Genomic DNA, 13,372 nt, shown 5'->3' with positions numbered 1-13,372 from the left:
AGGCTTGTGTAATTTATGTATTACAGCAATGTTCTACTTCATATTTAAGATTACAGTGAATTCTTTCGTGGTCAGGCATTCCAGAAACAGGCCTCTTGTCTGCAGGGTATCAAGTAACTATACTGTATGTAAATCACATTAACTAGAACTTGGCTTATGTGGCCTACGATCCCTTGCAATTCAATTGCTTCTCTGGATGTTTCCTGAAATTTTGTGAGAATACCTGCCTTTTCCACTTTCTTAGGCAATGCATTCCAGACTTAAATTTCTGGATGCAAGATTTCCCCCATCAGTTTCCTCCTAGACTACTTGCTCTTCACTTTAAATGTGCCTTTTGATGTATCGGCCATGGGGATTTTTTTTTTATATAACTAATCTATCCTTGCATCTCATAATTTTATCTACAACTATCAGGTCCCCCTCAGGCTAGAAATGAATTCAGCATGGGTACATTCCCTGGACTGCTCACAAAATGACCTTTCCCTGTGTACCTTGGTATGCGTGACAATAAACTTCAACTTGATATCTTCCTTGCCTAGCACATTACAGCACATAAAACAGGCCCTTTGGCTCTTCTACTGTGTCCAACTATTTTCTGCCATCAACAATGTACCAATTTTTGTTTAATGTGATAAGCATCCACTACAATACTTTGCTTTTTCTGTTGTATTTGGGATTATGCAAGTGTTGTTTAAAGTATAAAAGTGATCCCCATGAACCTTTTAAATGTTTTTATTTGAATGAATGATTTTTATTTTCTCTTTTTAGCTTTGGATTCAGTGATAAAACTATATTAAATGGACATGCTCCAGTTGGGCTTTATGGCAATGGTTTCAAATCAGGATCGATGCGGCTGGGGAAAGATGCAATAGTTTTCACAAAGCAAGGAGAGACGAGTAGTGTCGGCTTCTTGTCTCAGACTTATCTTCAAGCAGTGAAAGCAGAAAATGTGCTTGTACCGATTATTTCGTACAACCAGAATAATATCCTTTTGTTAACTTGAGCAATGGAATAGATATTGAACATTACATCACAGTACAGGCCCTTTGGACCATGATGTTGTGTCGAACTTTATAAACCTACTCAACAATCTAAATCTTCCCTACCTCGCACCCATAAAACCTTTATTTTACTAGCATCCATGTGCCTGTCTAAGAATCTTTTGACTGTCTCCATTGTAACAGCCTTCACCACCACTCTTGGCAATGCATTCCACTACTCTCTTTTACAAAAAAAACTCCGCATATATGCGCGTGCACACACGGACACACGCATCTCCATTATACTTGCCTCTCCTCACCTTAAACAGATGTCCTCTCATATTTGCTTCTGTTGCCCTGGGAATAAGTTTCTGCTGTCTACCCTATCTATGCCTCTCATAATCTTGCAGACCACTTTTAAGTCGCCTCTCATCCTGCTTCACTCCAAAGAGAATAGTAATCGCTCCATTAACCTTGCCTCAAAAGACATATTCTCCAATCCAGGCAACATTCTGGCAAATCTCTGCACCCTCTCCAAAGCCTCCACATCCTTCCTGTAATGAGGTGACTTAGAACTGAATACAATAAATCAAGTGTGGTCTAACCAGAGTTTTATTGAGCGCCAACACGACCTCATCAATCTTGAGCTCAATCCCAAAACAAATGAAGGCCATCATACCATAAGTTTTCTTATCTACGCTATAAGCCTGCACAGCAAAGACAAGAGATCTATGGATTTGGACCCCAATGTCCCTCTGTTAAGAATCCTGCCATTAATTATCTGCTCTGCCTTCAAATTTGACCTTCCAAAATGCATCACTTTACACTCATCCAGATTGAATTCTCTCTGCCCACGCCTCTGCCCAAATCTGCATCCTGTCTTTATCCTTTTGAACCAAGGACAACATTCTACACTATCCACAACACCTTCAACCTTGGTCATCTGCAAACTTACTGAGCCATCCTTCTACTTTCTCCAGGTTATTTATGAACACCACTAGGAGCAAGAGTCCCAGAACACATCTCCCTGGGGAAATGTGACATGGTTTTTTGCTGTATATTTGAATGTTTTATTTCTTAACATAATTCTCACAAAAACTTTTAACTGAAAATATGAACTTAAGCTTGCAAGCAATCTTGTCCTATTCCCTGTTCAACTCTGAAAATGAGCTCCTCAAAGAACTGGAAGCTATTCCTGGAAGAAAAGGAACAAGGATTATCATTTGGAACACAAGAGAGTAAGAAAGAAACTATTGCATGGTTTGTATATTTTTACTGCAAAGAGGTGAGAGCAATGAGTGGGTAGGGTACTTCTCATAGTCAGCCTCTCAATTGAAACATGAACGATGTGTTTAAATTGGGCGGAATAAAATTTGGCAGATCATTTGCCATTGATCTCAGCACCAAATTTAGATAAAGCAAAGTTATTCCCCACCCATCCAACCTTTTAAAGTCTGATTGATGTATAAATTAGATGAGCTATCCCCCAGAACAGTCAAACAACATGCTGAATCATTCAGACAATGTGATGGAGGAATCTGATACAATCCCAAGGTATTCCCACTGGCTGAACAGACATAACAGAGGTGATAGAAGTAAGACACTAAAGCCTGCAGACACCGTGGTTGAAGTAAAAACAATGCTGGAGAAACTCAGCAGGTCAGACAGTGTCCTTTATATAGCAAAGATAAAAATACATAACCGATATTTCAGGCTTGAGCTCTTCATCAAGGTAACAGGTGGTGGTATTTTGATATTTAGCCTTGGGAATCTTCTGTTTTAATTCCACACTATCAAGTTTCATGGTATTAGCTTAAGAAATTAATTTCCTGATTGTTACTCCCTGAGATAATGAATCAGTGCTCCTCTATTTTCATCAATGCTGGGAAGAATCACTGTAAGTATTTAAGGCATGTACTTGGGAGGGACACTTCATTACCAAGAGTGGCTGAGGCAGAACCAACAGGAGCAGTGAAGGGAAAGTTCTGCAGTATGTAGCTGCCAGATTGAGACTGCATCAATTAATGGGTGATGCAAAGTAAATATACTTGTCAGTCTACCTACGTCAGGTGCATCTGCCCTTGATGACATTGGTAGAAGTGACCATCATGCATTCCTTCTAGATTGCTTCAGTCTCACTTTGTGGACTGACACTTTCCCCACTCAATCATTATCATCTAGCAAGGAATCGATACTGGTTCAGTGAGGAGTTCACAGTGGTATTCTGGGAGCATTACCAGGGATAAATGAAAATGAAGTGCCATAAAGAGCAAGAGTGGGCCATCTCACCAGTCAAGTCTGCTCTGCCATTCAGTGTGATCATGGCTGATCTGATGATAGGCTCATCTCCACCTACTTACCTTTTCCTCATATCCCTTAATTCTCTTCCAATATAGAAATCTACTCACCTTGTCTTAAATATATTTACTGCTTTAATGGGCGATGAATTCAACAGATTCACCACTCTCTGGGGAAAACAGTTCCTCCTCATCTAAATCAACTACCCTGAATCTTGGGGCTATATCCTCCATTTCTGGTCTTTCCTACCAATGTAAACATCTTTTTGAAGAGTTAAGAAATTTGACAACAAATTGATCAGATTAATTCCCTGAGGGTCTGTCTCAACTAATCGTGAATGAAGGTGGACAATTCAGTAGCTAATGAGAGAGGAGACTTCATGAATTTCCCCTTCATCTAAGAAGCTTGGCCCCAGCAATAGTACCAAAGACAAGCAAAAGTACTTGGAGCCATGTTCAACCAGAGGCACTGAGAGGATATCCATCTCAGCCTTGTTTTGAAATTTCCATCATCACTCATGCCAGTGTTTAAATAATCATCACACTGTTGTAACAGGAAAGGGCTCAGAAAAAGGAGCACTTTAATGATTCTAATGCAGCCAAGACCCACAAATTTTGCAACATTGTGAAGGAAAATGTTTGGCTCATTTCAGGGGTATTGGCTGTCAAGGAACTAACTCATTGGACTCTAATCTCTTATTCAAAAATGTTTTGGATCAAACTTTTTACCAAGTCCCACCACTTTCTGAAAATGAACCCTTCGGGATTTATTTTGTGATGCTTTTATTCATTTATCAAAATCCGTGTAATTTCAATACTTACATTTTTTTCTTTGTAAAAGCTGTAGCTGTTCTTTGTATGAATGGGAGAACAAAATCTGACTGGAATTCTGAAATAAATATAAATGACCAAGGCAAGTCACGTAGCATTAATGGAGGGGAAAAAAAAAAGTTAATCTTTCAGAGGTAATCGACTTAAAACATTAATTCTGTTTTTCTCCATAGATGTTGCCTGATCTACCGAATATTTTTAGTATTTTCTGCTTTTATTTCAGATGAGTTTTATTTAAAAAAACTTGAGCTGAAGTTTGTGAATTCAAGGTTTAATGGTGATATTTTATTTTTAGAACCAAGGATGGAAAGCCAGAGTTTGACTTTGAATCTGATAAGTATGACATCAGAATCCCTGACGACATCTTGAATGAAGGCACAGAGAAAAAAAAATACAAAAGACAGGATCGGGTGGATCAGTATGCATCTGAAAGTGATTACTCCTTACGGGTAAGTTCATTTTTCTAGCACATTTGCAAATGACCTGCCAACAGCATTCACATCCTGTACTAATTTTAAAAACACATTGTAAATCAGCTTATGCATGAGAAAGATTTTAGAGTAGCATTTTCCACTTGTTGGTTTATTTTGTGCAAGAATTTGAAATTAAAATTGAAATTCACTGACTTCATTGATCTATTTATAAAGATGTTAGAATCTTCTTAATGCATACATCTGAGATGGGTCAAATTGTGTTCATTCATTGTTCATTTTGTCATCAGGCGTATTGCAGTATATTATACCTGAAGCCACGCATGCAAATAATTCTACGGGGAAGGAAAGTGAAAACTCAGCTTATTTCTAAAAATCTTGCTCAAATTGAACATGACACGTACAAACCATTATTTTTTGTATCCTTTTTGGAATGATCTTTTAAATAATTTAATGTAACATCTATTTGTAAAATCACAGTTTACATCATTGAATGAGACCATTAGCTCAGAGACTGGACTGGCGTGATGGAACCACCACTTTGTTAATCCTACTCCTCAAACCTTTTGTGACAGTTGTCCATTTTTTTTCCATGTAATGATTCAATTTCCCTTTGAATGCTGCACTTGAATCCCTTGCCATATCTCCTTTTCTTCTTCTTTGGCTTGGCTTCGCGGACGAAGATTTATGGAGGGGGTAAAAGTCCACGTCAGCTGCAGGCTCGTTTGTGGCTGACAAGTCCGATGCGGGACAGGCAGACACGGTTGCAGGGGAAAATTGGTGGGTTGGGTGTTGGGTTTTTCCTCCTTTGCCTTTTGTCAGTGAGGTGGGCTCTGCGGTCTTCTTCAAAGGAGGTTGCTGCCCGCCGAACTGTGAGGCGCCAAGATGCACGGTTTGAGGTGATATCAGCCTTACATCCTCTGCATCCCCCCCTCTATACCTGCACAGTCTCCATGGTAGTGCATCTTGATCATAATTACTTGCTGTATTTTTTCCCAGTATTTGGAGTTGATGTCAGGAGGACCAAGTCACAGCCTAATTCAAGAATAAAAGAACATGTCTTTTGCCACCATTGTGACACAGTGCAGATGAGGAAAATGATAAAGGAACGAAGGAAAAGGAGAGTTTGGTTGCTGTGAAGAGCTGTTTGTTCTGTTGAGGTGGACATGCTTTGGAGATGTGTTCACAGTTGGAAACGAGGGCACATAGTGAGAAAATTGCTTTCCTAAAAGAAAATGTTTTGGCTGTCTGTTTAAATGACACATCAGGAAAAATCTCAGCTGCATCCTAAAACATCTCAGATCCACCAAAGAAAGAAGGAAATGGAAAAGGAGCAAGCAGAAATAAAAGAAGCAGCTGAAAATAGTGCTATAGCCTCTGTTCAGACAAATGGTCTTACTGGGGCTGGTGAAGATAACTGCAAACTCTCAATAGTCCCTGTACAAGTCAAGGCCAAGAAGGGGAATGCAACAGTGTATACTTGTGCATTTCTTGACCCAAGTAGCACTCCATCTTTTTGCCACACAGTGGGGCTTATGAATAAGCTTGATCTTCAGGGAAAGTCAAGTATTGAGAACCGTGGGCCAAGCGAAGGTTGTTGAAACCAGCATTGTTTCAGGCTGGACTGGATAGTAGCGGTTTTTGTGATCTCCCAGGCATATACACTCAGATTTATATGGAGCAACTTCATCCCCAAGCTGTGTTAACTTTTCCTTTAGGAAGTGTGCTGAGGACAATATGAAGCAGTTTAGCACAAAGGAAACATCCCACATTAAGATGATATCAATCGGTCTCATCTGAGGGATGTTCATCTACCTGAAATTGGCTCTGAGATAGAGTTGCTGATTGGCTTAGATGTATCAAAGGCTCTGGAACCACTAGATGTAATAAAGAGTGTGGGAGACAGATTTTATGCTGTCAAAACCATACTTGGTTGGACGTTTAATGCTCAGGAGCAGCCAGCGACAAGTGTCAACAGGATATCAGTCGTGAAACTAGATGAGCTGTGGGCACAGCAGTTCATGACTGACTTTCCTGAGTGCCTCAGTGATGACCAAGAACCTTAAGAGAAGACAAACAGTTCTTGGATTTAGTCTCAAAATCTGCCTAGATAGTTTTTTTTTTAACTTTTTTATTTTTCACACCATAAATCACAGTAGCCATGATATACACTTTTTCTTTTCCACACATTTACAGTGACTTTTTCTCCCTGCCCCCTCCCTCCTCCCAAGCCACCCCCCCACCCCCCCCCCCCTCTCATCCCTTTTAGGTATACAATCTAGGTTGCATTAATTCAGTTAGACAATGTTGTCATTCAACAAAAATACACCAGAAATTCTACTGAGTCCATTCTTTTCTTTTCTTCTCCTTCCATCAACTTAGGTAATGTTTGTTCCCGGTAGGTTTTCGCTATTGTATTTAATGTAAGGCTCCCATACTTGTTCGAATATTTCAATATTATTTCTTAAACTATATGTTATTTTTTCTAATGGAATACATTTATTCATTTCTATATACCATTGTTGTATTTTCAAATTATCTTCCAATTTCCAGGTTGACATAATACATTTTTTTGCTACGGCTAGGGCTATCTTGACAAATCTTTTTTGTGCATCTTCCAAGTCAATTCCAAATTCTTTATTTTTTATGTTACTTAGGAGAAAGATCTCTGGATTCTTTGGTATATTGTTTTCTGTTATTTTATTTAATATCTGATTGAGATCATCCCAAAATTTTTCTACTCTCTCACATGTCCAGATTGCATGAATTGTTGTTCCCCTTTCTTTTTTACATCGAAAACATCTATCAGATACTGTTGGGTCCCATTTATTTAACTTTTGCGGTGTAATGTATAGTCTGTGTAACCAATTATATTGTATCATACGCAGCCTCGTATTTATTGTATTTCTCATCGTTCCAGAGCATAACTTCTCCCATGTTTCCTTTTTTATCTTTATATTTAAATCTTGTTCCCATTTTTGTTTAGTTTTACCATTTGTTTCCTCATTTTCCTTTTCTTGCAGTTTAATATACATATTTTTTATAAATCTTTTGATTAACATTGTATCTGTAATCACATATTCAAGGTTACTTCCCTCTGGTAAACTCAAGTTGCTTCCTAATTTATCTTTCAAGTAGGATCTCAGTTGGTAATATGCCAGCGCTGTATCTCCAGTTATATTGTACTTATCTCTCATTTGTTCAAAGGATAAGAATCTACTTCCTGAAAAACAATTTTCTATTCTTTTGATCCCTTTTTTTCCCCATTTTCTAAAGGCAAGGTTGTCTATTGTAAAAGGGAGTAGCTTATTTTGCGTCAATATTAGTTTTGGTATTTGGTAATTTATTTTATTTCTTTCTACATGAATCTTCTTCCATATATTGAGGAGATGGTGTAATACTGGAGAAGTTCTATGTTGTACCAATTTTTCGTCCCATTTATATAATATGTGTTCAGGTATCTTTTCCCCTATTTTATCTAATTCTAGTCTCGTCCAGTCTGGTTTTTCCCTTGTTTGATAAAAATCTGATAGGTACCTTAATTGTGCGGCTCTATAATAATTTTTGAAGTTTGGCAATTGTAAGCCTCCTTGTTTATACCATTCTGTTAATTTATCTAGTGCTATCCTCGGTTTCCCCCCTCTCCATAAAAATCTCCTTATTATTTTCTTTAACTCTTTGAAGAATTTTTCTGTCAGTTGTATTGGCAATGCCTGAAATAAGTATAGTATCCTTGGAAAAATGTTCATTTTAATACAGTTTATCCTTCCTATCAGTGTTAGTGGTAGCTCTTTCCAATGCTCTAAATCGTCCTGTAATTTTTTCATTAGTGGATTGTAATTGAGTTTATATAATTGGCCTAGATTTTTGTTTATTTGCACACCTAGGTATCTTATTGCCTGCGTTTGCCATCTGAATGGGGATTCCTCCTTAAATTTTGAGAAATCCGCGTTATTCATAAAATCTGCCTAGATAGTTGATGGCCATTATTCCATTGGATTACCTTTAAAGGAAAGAGAAATATGCGTGCCTGACGATAGAAGTGTTGCCGAACAAAGTACACTGAACCTAAAGAGAAGATCCAAGATGGATTCTTCCTTTCATTTGGACTACACCAACTTCATGTCTGACATGATAGCTAAAGGTTATACAGAGAAAGTACCAAATGCTGTCCTGGAACAAAGTGATGGCAGAAAATGGTATCTACCACACCATGGGGTTTTGTATCCACAAAAGGAAAAAACTGAGTGGTGTTTGACTGTGGAGCAACATTTCAGGGAATTTCACTAAATTCTCAGCTCTTATAGGGGCCAGACCTGACCAGTACATTATTAGGAGTCCTGGCTTGATTCCATAAGGAACCTGTTGTCATCACTGCAGACATTGAAGCAATGTTCTAGGAGGCGAAAGTACCAAATGAAGACCATGATTTGTACGGTTTCTCTGGTGGTTTGATGGAAACTACAGTCAGACATGGTAAATACAGAATGACAGTGCATCTATTTGAAGCAACTTCATCTCCAAGCTTTGCAAACTTTCCCTGAGGAAGTGTGCTGAGGACAATATGAGACAGTTTAGCTTTCAAGCTGTAAATAACACCATTCAATATGTGGAGACAAAACCGTCAACTGGGAAAGAGAATGAGCACATGCCACCCGGCAACTTTCTTGCAGTACGGCTGAAAACAGAGCCATGTGATGATAACCAACCCAGTACTTCAGTTGAACCAATTTCAATCAAAGCTGAATCGGAAGATCCAGTTTATTATAGATAAAATATTTGAAGAGGAGAGCTGCAGCATGAAGCCCATGTATCAATTAATGAGGCTGAAGAGGAGTTTACAGCAGATGATTCAACTTTGCAAGAACATTCTGAAACTAGTAAAGACCCAGACGTAGAAGTTATTATGGAAGATGAAGAATATTTCCTGCCAAATAAGCAACCAAAGAATACTGTACAGATGACGGATGCTGGGACCACAGTGAAGTAGAAAAATGGGGAATTCAATTTTGAACAATGGAATGCTAGAATTACTGATTTAAGAAAGCAAATGAAAGAACTCTTTGAAAGGAAATGCGCTCATGCCACTCTAGCTACTGGACCAGTTGTCACTCTTCCAGTCCAATTCCAAAGATCTTTGTGTTGATGGTTTACCTGAAGGCCTTTCATTCAGGAGACCCTCCACCTATTGAATTCCAAGATTGGAAAGGATCATTCTAGCAAAAGACAGGATAAAATTTGTTAAAGGATTGAGCATGAAGAAACAACACCAGACAAAACAGTTCCAGGATCCAAAGAAGAGTGAAACACCACTAAATGGAGGAGGATCGTTGAAGAACTCTCCAGCAAGAAATATGGGACAGACAAAGCAATGAGAGTTCCCAACAGGAGATTTGAACCTCATCCTAAAGACCTCTATGTGTAAGGTTTGCCTGATAACATTCCATTCAGAAGTCCTTCTTGGTTTGGAATTCCAAGGCTAGATAAGATCCTACAATCACATTGTTTATTATTGAAAGATCAGATCTGCTGGTGAATGAATCAAATGAGGCCAATATACAGAGATCTAGCCCAACAGGAAAAGAAGATTGGAATATTAAAATTACCAAACTCAGAAAACAGGTTGAGGAGATTTTTAATGCAAAATTTGCTGAAGCTCTATCTTCCACTTCCAGTGAAGGTACTGTACCCATTATTTGAGTCCAATCAACGACACCTCTACGTTGAAGGATTACTAGATTGAATTCCTTTCAGATGTCTTGCATGGCTTGGAGTACCTAGACTGAAAAGATTAATTAGATCTGTGCGAAAGGTTCTCAATTCCACCCTAAATGTGCAAAGTCTTGACGAGGAGGGCCTCCACACAGTTTGAGGTGAAGTTGAGGCTATCCTTAACAGTCATCTAATCTACAGAACCAAATGACCTTGAAGCACTTATCCCGAACCACCTTTTCTGCTCCTTAAGTCTATGCCATCGATGCCACCAGGGCAGTTTCAGAAGAAAGATATATTTGCTCATCGCAGGTGGAGGCAAGTTCAGTATACGACCGTCTTGTTCTGGAAAAGATGGATTAAAGAATATCTTCCCCAACTGCAAGAATGACAGAAATGGTCTAACATTTTTTTTTTTAAATTTAAATTTTTTATTTTTCACACCATAAATCACAATAGCCATGATATACACTTTTTCTTTTCCACACATTTACAGTGACTTTTTCTCCCTCCCTCCTCCCAAGCCACCCCCCCACCCCCCCCCCTCATCCATTTTAGGTATACAATCTAGGTTGCATTAATTCAGTTAGACAATGTTGTCATTCAACAAAAATACACCAGAAATTCTACTGAGTCCATTCTTTTCTTTTCTTCTCCTTCCATCAACTTAGGTAATGTTTGTTCCCGGTAGGTTTTCGCTATTGTATTTAATGTAAGGCTCCCATACTTGTTCGAATATTTCAATATTATTTCTTAAACTATATGTTATTTTTTCTAATGGAATACATTTATTCATTTCTATATACCATTGTTGTATTTTCAAATTATCTTCCAATTTCCAGGTTGACATAATACATTTTTTTGCTACGGCTAGGGCTATCTTGACAAATCTTTTTTGTGCATCTTCTAAGTCAATTCCAAATTCTTTATTTTTTATGTTACTTAGGAGAAAGATCTCTGGATTCTTTGGTATATTGTTTTCTGTTATTTTATTTAATATCTGATTGAGATCATCCCAAAATTTTTCTACTCTCTCACATGTCCAGATTGCATGAATTGTTGTTCCCCTTTCTTTTTTACATCGAAAACATCTATCAGATACTGTTGGGTCCCATTTATTTAACTTTTGCGGTGTAATGTATAGTCTGTGTAACCAATTATATTGTATCATACGCAGCCTCGTATTTATTGTATTTCTCATCGTTCCAGAGCATAACTTCTCCCATGTTTCCTTTTTTATCTTTATATTTAAATCTTGTTCCCATTTTTGTTTAGTTTTACCATTTGTTTCCTCATTTTCCTTTTCTTGCAGTTTAATATACATATTTTTTATAAATCTTTTGATTAACATTGTATCTGTAATCACATATTCAAGGTTACTTCCCTCTGGTAAACTCAAGTTGCTTCCTAATTTATCTTTCAAGTAGGATCTCAGTTGGTAATATGCCAGCGCTGTATCTCCAGTTATATTGTACTTATCTCTCATTTGTTCAAAGGATAAGAATCTACTTCCTGAAAAACAATTTTCTATTCTTTTAATCCCTTTTTTTCCCCATTTTCTAAAGGCAAGGTTGTCTATTGTAAAAGGGAGTAGCTTATTTTGCGTCAATATTAGTTTTGGTATTTGGTAATTTATTTTATTTCTTTCTACATGAATCTTCTTCCATATATTGAGGAGATGGTGTAATACTGGAGAAGTTCTATGTTGTACCAATTTTTCGTCCCATTTATATAATATGTGTTCAGGTATCTTTTCCCCTATTTTATCTAATTCTAGTCTCGTCCAGTCTGGTTTTTCCCTTGTTTGATAAAAATCTGATAGGTACCTTAATTGTGCGGCTCTATAATAATTTTTGAAGTTTGGCAATTGTAAGCCTCCTTGTTTATACCATTCTGTTAATTTATCTAGTGCTATCCTCGGTTTCCCCCCTCTCCATAAAAATCTCCTTATTATTTTCTTTAACTCTTTGAAGAATTTTTCTGTCAGTTGTATTGGCAATGCCTGAAATAAGTATAGTATCCTTGGAAAAATGTTCATTTTAATACAGTTTATCCTTCCTATCAGTGTTAGTGGTAGCTCTTTCCAATGCTCTAAATCGTCCTGTAATTTTTTCATTAGTGGATTGTAATTGAGTTTATATAATTGGCCTAGATTTTTGTTTATTTGCACACCTAGGTATCTTATTGCCTGCGTTTGCCATCTGAATGGGGATTCCTCCTTAAATTTTGAGAAATCCGCGTTATTCATAGGCATTGCTTCACTTTTATTTACGTTTATCTTGTATCCCGACACTTCTCCATATTCCTTCAATTTCTTATATAGTTCTTTTATTGATAGTTCTGGTTCTGTTAAGTACACTATCACATCATCCGCAAACAGACTGATTTTATATTCCCTGTCTTTTATTTTTATTCCTTTTATATTATCTCTTCTTATCGATTCTGCTAGTGGTTCTATAGCTAGCGCAAACAATAATGGTGATAGTGGTCATCCCTGCCGCGTTGACCTGCTTAAGTTAAATTGCTTTGATACATGTCCATTTACTGTCACTTTCGCTAACGGTCCCTTATATAATGCTTTAATCCAATTAATATACTTCTCCGGTAAACTGAATTTTTGCAATACTTTGAACAAGTAATTCCATTCTACTCTGTCGAAGGCCTTCTCTGCGTCTAAAGCAACTGCTACTGCCGGTGCTTTATTTCCTTCTACTGCATGAATTAAGTTAATAAATTTACAAATATTGTCTGTTGTGCGTCTTTTTTTGATAAATCCAGTTTGGTCTAAATTTACCATTTTCGGTACCTGTTCTGCTAATCTGTTCGCTAATAGTTTAGCTATTATCTTATAATCTGTGTTTAGCAGAGATATTGGTCTATATGACGCTGGTGAGAGTGGATCTTTCCCTTGTTTTAGTATCACTGTAATTATTGCTGTTTTACATGAATCTGGTAAGTTTTGTGTCTCATCAATCTGGTTGATTACATCCAGGAGGGGCGGTATTATTAGGTCTTTAAATGTTTTGTAGAATTCTATTGGGAGTCCATCCTCTCCTGGTGTCTTATTATTTGGTAAATTTTTTATTATCTCTTGTATTTCTACTGTTCCAAATGGTTCTGT

The 13,372-nt window shown here is 37.4% G+C and overlaps 1 protein-coding gene and 1 pseudogene across 9 annotated transcripts in view; both read left to right on the top strand.

Annotated features, from left to right (window-relative positions):
* Positions 1 to 13,372, top strand: part of LOC138738542 (MORC family CW-type zinc finger protein 3-like) — a 76,181-nt gene that overhangs the window by 16,685 nt on the left and 46,124 nt on the right. For 8 of the 9 annotated variants that reach the window (XM_069888963.1, XM_069888959.1, XM_069888961.1 and 5 more), the window contains exons 4-7: positions 769 to 984; positions 2,075 to 2,218; positions 4,404 to 4,557; positions 4,830 to 4,958. In XM_069888963.1, coding sequence (XP_069745064.1) covers positions 769 to 984; positions 2,075 to 2,218; positions 4,404 to 4,557; positions 4,830 to 4,958 — 643 coding nt within the window. Of the gene's footprint in view, positions 1 to 768; positions 985 to 2,074; positions 2,219 to 4,118; positions 4,243 to 4,403; positions 4,558 to 4,829; positions 4,959 to 13,372 lie in introns of those variants that run through there. The other variant, XM_069888965.1, reaches the window with a different exon arrangement.
* On the top strand, positions 9,104 to 10,411 carry LOC138738352 (general transcription factor II-I pseudogene; annotated as a pseudogene).

This window comes from Narcine bancroftii, chromosome 7, assembly GCF_036971445.1.
Source record: "Narcine bancroftii isolate sNarBan1 chromosome 7, sNarBan1.hap1, whole genome shotgun sequence".
Classification (NCBI taxonomy): domain Eukaryota; kingdom Metazoa; phylum Chordata; class Chondrichthyes; order Torpediniformes; family Narcinidae; genus Narcine; species Narcine bancroftii.
This window is presented reverse-complemented; position numbering and strand designations above follow the sequence as displayed.